We start from the raw sequence: 9445 nt of genomic DNA on the forward strand, positions 1-9445 counted from the left end.
AAAGTTTGTTTTTAATTACAATATAGAGCCTGTTGGTTGTAATGAAGGCGATATCCATCTTGTCAATGGGACATTTTTAAATGAAGGTCGACTTGAAGTTTGCTCTAACGGAGTATGGGGATCAGTTTGTTATAGTTCCTTTGACTTTATTGATGCAGTAATAGTGTGCAGAGATCTAGGATACAATAGTGGTAAGCAAGTGTAGCAAGTAAATAATAATAATTATAGTTTGTAGGAGGGACAGTAACAACAAACTCTGCATTCTCAGATGGAGATGTTCCTATAGTGTTTACTAATGTACATTGTGATGGATCTGAAAAGAAATTTTCTGATTGTTCTAAAGCAGGCTATTTTAGTGCCAGCTCTTGTTTAAGGAGCAGGACAGTTGGTATATCTTGTTGGGACGGTGAGTAGAAAATAAGTTTATTTGTGTACACAAAGTAAACAATATCGAAGTGAACCACTTGCCAAATTCAACAAATTGTTATAGAAACCTGTTTGTATAGTGTTATACAAACAACATGTAATGTGAAAATGCTAACAATCAAGAGAATAACAAACAGGACAATAGAAAAATAGTTATTTTTATTGTTTATGCTGCAGGTTGTACTAATGGGAACATTCGTTTAAGTGGAGGCAGCAGCTCTCATGAAGGGACGGTTGAGATATGCTTCAGTAGCATTTGGGGATTAATACAACAGGATGGATGGGATACTGATGATGCAAAGGTCGTGTGTGATCAACTTGGATATGAAACAGAAGGTATTGACCATTAGGATGATTCTATCATGTGTTGTAACATTCTTTGGAGTTAGCTTTGGTATTTTATTGAGTTTTTATGGAGAACTCAGCTCTCAGGGTTATTATAACTTTAAAATAAGGTTACCCCTGTCTTTACACCCACAAAGCAAACAAATGATGTTTTTTAAATAGCACGTTATGCTATCTGTTTCAAGTTTACAGTTTATCAAAGGAAAGCAAAACTGTCAACAATAACTTGTTTAAGTTATTTTTTCTTTCTATATAGATGCAGAGCCTTTGCTTAATTCTGAATACGGTAAACCAAACAGGCCAATATGGTACTCAAATTTTCGCTGCGATGGACTTGAAGATGAACTGGGTGATTGCACATCAACATTGTATTCTTTAACGCAAGCAAGGAACAAGTTCCCCAGTGCTGTTGTTGCTGGCGTCCGTTGTCAAGGTAATGAGATGCACAGCAGCTTAATAAGTGATCTGCCTGTTTTTACGAGCATTAGTACATCAAATCTCACAGGCACCCATGTCGTTACTCCAACCCTCTACTTCGCAGACCCTGGACTAAGTTCAAGAGAGAGAGCCATACTCGGTGTAGGAGGGACAATGATTGGAGTAGCTATTATTTGCGTTACTGCAATGTACGTTGAAATGAATGTGAATGTCCTAATGCTCTTTATAATGTATGATATAGGATTGTGGTCATGGTTTGTTTTATTGTGAGACAGAAGCGTTCTCGGAGGTCAGCTGACTTGGAACCTCTCACACTGCAAAAAACTAAAAATATAGAAAGTCATCAGTATGAGAACAAGACAGTAGGAGGAGTAGATAGAAGGGTACATCAAAGCATGCCTTCTAATGCTCCTCCTACTCAAAAGTCTCGAGGAAAACTACCAAAGCCTCCAGTTCAGGAGGTTGAGGAACTGTATGAGCTATCATAATTGTCATATCATTTGTTATTTTTTGATGCATTTACGATTGTGTGCTTTTGAGTAAAAAATTAGCATTAGTATGATTGCTTAAAATATAGCATTATTGTACTGTTACATTAACTATCCTGACCCCTGTTAACTTACATACCAGTATTCAGATTTTATAACTGAACAGAATATGATCTGTTGCACTCCTGTCTAAACAAAGTGGAGTCTATGACATATGACAGTTACTGGGTACATAAATCATGACAGTTATTAATAGTTTAATAATTTACAGGGTCCATAATGATGGACCCTTCCAAAAATTACCGTATAGGTTTCGTGAGGCTAAACTTTCGTTCTTTTTGTTCTTCAAGATGAGAGAACGAATAATTAACCAAACGAAATTCCAGTTTTTAATGGGCATGGTAGCTTATTAACGTCTTCAGAACAAATGTTTAACCTCACGAAAGTCATTTTGAGGATGGAAAACGAAAGTTTACCCTCACGAAACAAACCCGCTACACAGTAGCCAACTCAGTTTGTAAGAGCACTATCCATAAATGGAGAAGTGACAATTTCTTTTATACTCAACTATTTGTAAAAGGCTATTGTGGGTTGCACACAGTGTGGTTAACATTTCTGTACTTGTATAAACTGTCTGACAATAATGTTCTCGCCAACTTTTTGAGCAACTTTAGTACACTAATAGAGTTTTAAGCATTGAAGAACATTCAGGCCTTTCACTATGCAAAAAGTTTTTAACAAAATTTTTCATTGTTTTTATTGATCAAAACTACCTTCTATTGACAAAAAATTGAAATAAAAATGAAAATAAAATCAAAAAAAAATCCTGTAAGCTAGTTCTAAAAACTATAACTACTACAAAAGTTAAGTCCAAGGGATCAATTCACCTGCAGAGTCAAGTTGTTCATTTGCAGGAACGAGGAAGGAGGCAGGTAATCCTTGTTTGAAACCACAATGGAAGACAACCATTTTTGCCATTCAGAACACGACAACCAGAAATAGCCATTCCATAAGTGGCTATTGAGCTTCCAAATACCTTTATATGATTTCCTAAATCACTTGTCTGGAGAACCGATTTACCCTGAAGGAATCCATCCTCCTCATAGGTAAACCTGCCACAGACAGGGATAACTGAACTACGAGCTATGCACGGGAAGAGCTTCTCCAGATTCAGAAATATTCCAGCTAAGCCAGAACTATGATAATCTGAATACCTTGGTTGATAAGCTAAATAGCTCCCTTTTCTGGTATAATATCCATTTCCAATGCTTATTTGCTCAATAACAGTAGAAGAGGAAAGAGTTCCACCATTGACTTTGCTAAGCTTCAACTTCATACCACTAACAAATTCAAGATTCAGGACCTTAATTACTGTAAGGAAAGTTTTTAAATTTATTGTACACATCAATTGGAACTAACCTGGCTGATCAGCAAGTTTTGCATTAATTGCACTGTTGATTGCTGTATTGAGGCAAGTTGTGAGAGATGAACTAGCAGCCTCAATGGGAGTATCTGTGGCTTGTATGTCACTATCAGTAGGACCAGCATTAACAGTCTCTTCTGCAATCAACTCATCATCAAAAAATGCTTCCTTAATCATCTCAGGATCTGGCATGGCCAGAGCAGACACAGCAAAAAGGAGTACTATGAAATATTTCATTTTGCCTTTGTAGCTACCAATTGTTTTACTGTACAGCTAATCCTCAGCCTTGTGCCTTTTTATAATTGCATTGAATCAAGCGTTCTCCACTGCAGTTTAGAATACTATCATTCTACTGTCATCCTAAAACTTCCACTATAAACATACAGTCCACAATATAGTTGCTATAAAATGTACATATCTAGATTGTTTTTCATTATATGGAAGTTGTTGTCCATAAAGCAAGTTGTTATGTAGGCATATTTACATAAAGCATACTAGGAAATGCTATACCAACATTAAAAATATACAAAAATATTTTTCTTGGCAAAAGGAGTAGTCTACATAAACAACAATAGTAGTATCATCTAGTTTCATAGTTCAGTTTCCAATATTGACTATGTTAGATGAGTTAAGATTAAGGAACAGTTTATAATTACGCGGATATACAGTACATGTAGTCTATTTTGTCAAAAATGACTTGAGAGAGTTCTCTATTTTTCTAATAAACATACATGTTCTTATGAAAGCATTCCTATTTTTTCATGAAATAGCCTTTTGATTGTAATGAAGTAAAAATAGCTGCCTTAATATCATCAGCAACAGTTCATTAAGGGGATCAATAGGAGTCACTACACAATCAGTTCATAGGAAGCAACAGCAGAGAAAATTATCATTTAGAGGCTCTTAAAACATTTAAGTTCACAAATCTAACACTGAAAAGACAATAACTGTACAAATTCAATTATTAAAGATGCTGAACTACATCATACAAAGTGTAAATCAAATTTAATAATAAGATTTAGAGGTCTTGTAGGCACAGTCAAAGGTTACAGGAGGAGTAGATAGAAGGGTACATCATAGCATGCCTCCTAATGCTCCTCCTACTCAAAAGCCTCGTGGAAAATTACCAAAACTTCCAGTTCAGGAAGTTGAAGGTATGAGCTATCATAATGTTGATACAGGGCTCCTGATTGATATCATTTGTTATTTTTTGATGCATTATGCATTTACGGTTGTGTGCTTTTGAGTAAAAAATTAGCATTTGTATGATTGCTAAGATATAGCATTATACTGCAGTACACTAATAAGAGTTTTAAGCATGGAAGAACACTTGGAGCTTTTGGTATGCAAAAAGTTTTTAGTAAATTTCTCATTGTTTCTTTGACAAAAAAAACTTAAATAAAAATGAAGAAAATAAAACTAAAAAATCCTGTGAGCTAGTTCTAACAAAATATAACTACAATAGTAAAGTCCAAGGGATCAATTCACCTGCAGAGTCAAGTTGTTCATTGGCAGGAACGAGGAAGGAGGCAGGTAATTCTTGTGTGAAACCACGGTGGAAGACAACCATTTTTGCCATTCAGAACACGACAACCAGAAATAGCCATTCCATAAGTGGCTATTGAGTTTCCAAATATCCTTATATGATTCCCCATATCACCTGTTTGGAGAATTGATCTACCCCGAAGGAATCCATCCTCCTCAGAGGTAAACCTGCCACAGGCAGGGATAATCGAACTACCAGCTATGCATGGAAAAAGCTTCTCGAGATTCAGAAATATTCCAGCTAAACCAGATTTATGACCATCTAAATACTTTGGCTGATAAGCTAAATAGCTCCCTTTTCTGGTATAATGTCCATTTCCAATGTTTATTTGCTCAATAAAAGTAGAAGAGGAAAGAGTTCCACCATTGACTTTGCTAAGCTTCAATTTTTTACGAACAAAATCAAGATTCAGGACTTTAATTACTGTAAGGAAAGTTTTTAAATTTATTGTACACATCAATTGGAACTAACCTGGCTGATCAGCAAGTTTTGCATCAATTGCACTGTTGATTGCTGTATAGAGGCTTGTGAGAGATGAACTAGCAGCCTCAATGGGAGTATCTGTGACTTGTATGTCACTATCAGTAAGACCAGCATTAGCAGTCTCTTCTGCAATCAACTCATCATCAAGAAATGCTTCCTTAGTCATCTCAGGATCTGGCATGGCCAGAGCAGACACAGCAAAAAGGAGTACTATGAAATATTTCATTTTGTCGTTGTGCTTCCAATTGTTTACTGTACAGCCGATCCTCAGCCTTGTGCCTTTTTATAATCGCATGAGTCCAACTGTTTCCTCATTGCAGTTTAGATTACTATTATTCTAAATATCATCCTTGAACTGCCACTATAAACATGAGTTCATATTATACAGTTGTTATAAAATGTACTATACTTGATTGTTCCTCATTATAATGGAAGTTGTTGTAGACATATTAACATTAAGCAAATATTAAATGCTTTATCAACATTAAAAATATACAGAATATATTTGTTATCAAAAGGAGTAGTCTACAAAAACAACAATAGTGGCATTTCCAAAATTGTTTACGTTAGATGGACTAAGATAAAGAGACAGTTTACTTACAAGGATACCGTATAGCTGGTTTATTTCGTGGCCTCAAATTTTTGCTGCTTAAATTTTCATTAGAATTAATTTTAGTGCCTTGCTAAATTTTTGTTAATATTTAATTGGTTTTAATAAAATTTAGTGGAATTAATTTTAGTGGATTTGAGCCTGCACGAAAATTAATTCCACACGAAATAAACCAGCTATACGGTATATAATACATGTAGTGTATTTCGTCAAAAATGACTTGAAGAGAGTTCTTCATTTTCTAATACACAAGTGTATTGAATTAAAAAATGGCTGCTTACAAAAGCATTTATATCATCAGCAACAGTTACAAATAATAAATACTATTATTCACTTAAATTAAAAATGAAACAACAGTGAGCAAATGTCATTACTATCTTGTCTACATGTTTGGCATTAGTCTATCAAGTACTTTAATTGCCACTTCATATCCAAGAAAACAAGCCTACAAACAGTAGAAGTACAACCAATAATAATGCATATTACACATGTACATGCAGCTATTGATAGTTCCTTTCATTAGATGTACATTTAAATGAGCATTTCACATAAACTTACTGCATTGGCTGGGAATGCTCTAATCATAGCAGGACCAACTCCTTTGTAAAGACTAGTTATGCCTTCATTTTGCATCTGTTGAATAAAATAAAACAAAAAAATGATCAAATGATGCTTAAAACAGGCCATGGTGACTCACCATTTCTTTAAAAACACTTCTAATGCCATTTGGATATTTACCAGTTGGAGCTATCTGATATCTCGACTTCAGTACATCAGGCGGTATAGCGATTATCCAGTTAGCAACTCCAGCCATTCCACCCGCAAATAATATACGGCTAGGACTAAGACTAGTACTACAAAAATATATACAATGTACATGTATTCTTATGTTGCATAAAAAATTGAGCTAATTCTGATCAAAAAATGATTTTTTTGAAGTTGCTTTAAAATCCGGCCAGTCCCTGTACTAGGGTATTTGGCTAAATTTTGCCAAAAATAAAAAGGAGAAAATTCTCCATTTTTATAATTTTTTCTGATACACATACGTGTACATGTTCTTATGCTGTGTATAAAGTTTGAGCTGATTCCCATCAAATTTGGATGTTTTGTGAATTTTTTAATTTGCTCCAAAATTTGGGCAAAATCCCTGTACTATAGTACAGGGATTTTGCCCAAAAATAAAAAGTACAAAATTTATAACTTTATAATTTTTCTGACACATATACATGTTTTTATGCTTATTTTGAGTTTGAGCTCATTCCAATTAAATTTAGATTTTTTACAAACTTTTAAAGTTGCTCCAAAATCGGGCCAAAGTCCCTGTACTATAGTACAGGGTCATCGGCCAAATTTTGCCAAAAATAAAAAGAACAGAATTTATAACTTTATAATTTTTTCTGACACATATACATGTTCTTATGCTATGTTTTGAGTTTGAGCTCATTCCAATCAAATTTGGATTTTTTACGAACTTTTAAAGTTGCTCCAAAATCGGGCCAAAGTCCCTGTACTATAGTACAGGGTCATCGGCCAAATTTTGCCAAAAATAAAAAGAACAGAATTTATAACTTTTATAATTTTTTCTGACACATATACATGTTTTTATGCTATGTTTTGAGTTTGAGCTCATTCCAATTAAATTTAGATTTTTTTACAAACTTTTAAAGTTGCTCCAAAATCGGGCCAAAGTCCCTGTACTATAGTACAGGGTCATCGGCCAAATTTTGCCAAAAATAAAAAGAACAGAATTTATAACTTTTATAATTTTTTCTGACACATATACATGTTTTTATGCTATGTTTTGAGTTTGAGCTCATTCCAATTAAATTTAGATTTTTTACAAACTTTTAAAGTTGCTCCAAAATCGGGCCAAAGTCCCTGTACTATAGTACAGGGTCATCAGCTAAATTTTGCCAAAAATAAAAAGTAAAAAATTTATAACTTTTATAATTTTTTCCCACATGTTTTTATGCTATGTTTTGAGTTTGAGCTCATTCCAATCAAATCTGAATTTTTTACGAACTTTTAAAGTTGCTCCAAAATCGAGCCAAAGTCCCTGTACTATAGTACAGGGTCATCAGCCAAATTTTGCCAAAAATAAAAAGAACAAAATTTATAACTTTTATAATTTTTTCTGACACATATACATGTCCTTATGCTATTTTTGAGTTTGAGCTCATTCCAATCAAATTTGGATTTTTTTACGAACTTTTAAAGTAGTTCCAAAATCGGGCCAAAGTCCCTGTACTATTATAGTACAGGGTAATGAAAATAAAAGAGATCTTAATTGTTATAATTCATCTGATACATGAACATCTACTAGTCAAAATTGAATTTTCATGAATTTTCAAAGTGCTCCAAAAACCATGTACTAATGTTGTGCTATAATCGTCAGCTCATGAAGCATGTTGCTCAGCTCGCCTAGCATGCCATGAGGGCAAGACCATGCATGCTATAGTATCATAACTATAATGTATCAAACCTTCCATCAGTTGGTGTCAAGCTTCTAAGAATCCATTGATACACACCAAAATAAGCAGCTGAGCCAGGCACATCTATAGACACAGTAAGGGGCTTACAACAAATAAAAGACACTAACCTCTCAGTATGGTAGCCATTGTCCCTCTGTATAATGATCTAATTCCACCTTCACGGAACAGCTGTCTACCGCAATCAAATGAACTAGCATATTTAGCTTCTGCTTTTGAGGCTTGTTGGATCTAAAATTACAATAAGTTTGTGTGTGCTTAGATTATTATAGTAGTAGCTCTTACTTGCATTAAACACTTGATTCTCTCACCAGGTGCCATAATAGTGGTAGTGAATAAGCCGGCAACCATGCCTGCATTGAAATGTTGAAGAATTCTAAAAATGACAAGAAATAAAATGAATTATTAAATTCTAAGTACATGCATGATTATTATTGTTTTTGAATGATGCATGTACCTCTTACGTCAATTGGTCTTCGGGTGATTTTTGTTGAATTTTCTGTCCAATCCCATATCCCCAGAAACTGATGGCAAACATAGGAGTCACACCTACCAGTGGAGCCAGCATACCTCTATAAAGACCCCTCACACCCTAAAATATAACAAAAAAAATTAAATAACAAAAGAACCAAATTACTTAAAATTACCAATCACATGTATACTTTAAATTGCATTGGTAATTTCTTTGGAAGGTGTACGATTTTTGACACCTCTTAATAAGTGTTAAATTATGTATGTTACACGATCAGTTCAATAGAAGCAACAGAGCAGAGAAATTATCATTTAGAGGCTGTACAAATTCAATCAATAAAGATGCAGTACAGCCCTGAACTGCATCATACAAGTGAATTAGATTGGCCACAACGTAATCAAATGTAATAATATGCACACTATAGGTATGCATACCTCAAATTTAAAGGTCTTGTAGGCACAGTCAAAGGTTCCTTTAAACAAAGGAGCTTCTCCAGGCTGTGGAGGTGGCATTGTTTGGAGTCGGACCTGTCAAGAAATAATTAAATTTGAATTCAATGATGAGAGGCTTGCCTTTATGGTGTCCAGTGGATGTCCAACCAAAACAACACATACTCCACCAACACCGCCTGCTATGAAGTTCTTAATACCAGAGGGCCGCTTCTTCACTGTAGATTCTCCACCTTCCTGAGCCGCCATGCTTGTTGTTACTTGTTAATAGTAACT

The 9445-nt window shown here is 34.5% G+C and overlaps 4 protein-coding genes across 4 annotated transcripts in view; 1 reads left to right on the forward strand and 3 right to left on the reverse strand.

Moving 5' to 3' along the window:
* LOC109588272 (scavenger receptor cysteine-rich type 1 protein M130-like) overlaps positions 1-1786 on the forward strand; it is a 4867-nt gene extending 3081 nt beyond the window's left edge. The window contains exons 2-7 of the mRNA XM_020004472.1: positions 27-191; positions 236-406; positions 604-762; positions 1028-1204; positions 1277-1397; positions 1451-1786. Of these exons, the coding sequence (XP_019860031.1) occupies positions 27-191; positions 236-406; positions 604-762; positions 1028-1204; positions 1277-1397; positions 1451-1697 (1040 nt within the window). The 3' untranslated portion in view covers positions 1698-1786. The remainder of the gene's footprint in view (positions 1-26; positions 192-235; positions 407-603; positions 763-1027; positions 1205-1276; positions 1398-1450) is intronic.
* Positions 1787-2411: 625 nt separating this feature from the next.
* Positions 2412-3465, reverse strand: LOC109589481 (uncharacterized). Its single transcript, XM_020005579.1, has 2 exons — positions 3117-3465; positions 2412-3068 (listed from the first exon to the last, which is right to left on the reverse strand). The coding sequence occupies exons 1-2, from the start codon at positions 3355-3357 to the stop codon at positions 2602-2604; spliced, it is 708 nt and encodes a 235-aa protein (XP_019861138.1). The 5' UTR covers positions 3358-3465; the 3' UTR covers positions 2412-2601.
* Positions 3466-4457: 992 nt separating this feature from the next.
* LOC109589553 (uncharacterized) lies at positions 4458-5779 on the reverse strand. The gene is made up of 2 exons (XM_020005636.1): positions 5138-5779; positions 4458-5089 (listed from the first exon to the last, which is right to left on the reverse strand). Exons 1-2 carry the CDS (start codon positions 5373-5375, stop codon positions 4626-4628), a joined length of 702 nt encoding a protein of 233 aa, XP_019861195.1. The 5' UTR covers positions 5376-5779; the 3' UTR covers positions 4458-4625.
* A 237-nt stretch (positions 5780-6016) lies between these two features.
* Positions 6017-9445, reverse strand: LOC100633493 (mitochondrial carnitine/acylcarnitine carrier protein-like). The gene is made up of 9 exons (XM_003382383.3): positions 9293-9445; positions 9155-9247; positions 8713-8840; positions 8534-8624; positions 8359-8479; positions 8242-8314; positions 6457-6613; positions 6318-6392; positions 6017-6204 (listed from the first exon to the last, which is right to left on the reverse strand). The coding sequence occupies exons 1-9, from the start codon at positions 9416-9418 to the stop codon at positions 6142-6144; spliced, it is 927 nt and encodes a 308-aa protein (XP_003382431.1). The 5' UTR covers positions 9419-9445; the 3' UTR covers positions 6017-6141.

This window comes from Amphimedon queenslandica, unplaced genomic scaffold (assembly GCF_000090795.2).
Source record: "Amphimedon queenslandica unplaced genomic scaffold, v1.1 AMPQUscaffold_13521, whole genome shotgun sequence".
NCBI classification, from domain to species: Eukaryota; Metazoa; Porifera; class Demospongiae; order Haplosclerida; family Niphatidae; genus Amphimedon; species Amphimedon queenslandica.

Bases quoted from the DNA above. Each gene is read 5' to 3' on its own strand.
- LOC109589481 (XM_020005579.1), bottom strand. From the start codon at position 3,357: ATGAAATATTTCATAGTACTCCTTTTTGCTGTGTCTGCTCTGGCCATG. The intron at 3,069-3,116 runs GTTAGTTCCAAT...CTTTCCTTACAG, and splicing joins AAAACTTGCTGATCAGCCAG to TAATTAAGGTCCTGAATCTT.
- LOC109589553 (XM_020005636.1), bottom strand. From the start codon at position 5,375: ATGAAATATTTCATAGTACTCCTTTTTGCTGTGTCTGCTCTGGCCATG. The intron at 5,090-5,137 runs GTTAGTTCCAAT...CTTTCCTTACAG, and splicing joins AAAACTTGCTGATCAGCCAG to TAATTAAAGTCCTGAATCTT.
- LOC100633493 (XM_003382383.3), bottom strand. From the start codon at position 9,418: ATGGCGGCTCAGGAAGGTGGAGAATCTACAGTGAAGAAGCGGCCCTCT. The intron at 9,248-9,292 runs GCAAGCCTCTCA...ATTTCTTGACAG, and splicing joins ATCCACTGGACACCATAAAG to GTCCGACTCCAAACAATGCC. The intron at 8,480-8,533 runs GTAAGAGCTACT...TTGTAATTTTAG, and splicing joins GAATCAAGTGTTTAATGCAA to ATCCAACAAGCCTCAAAAGC.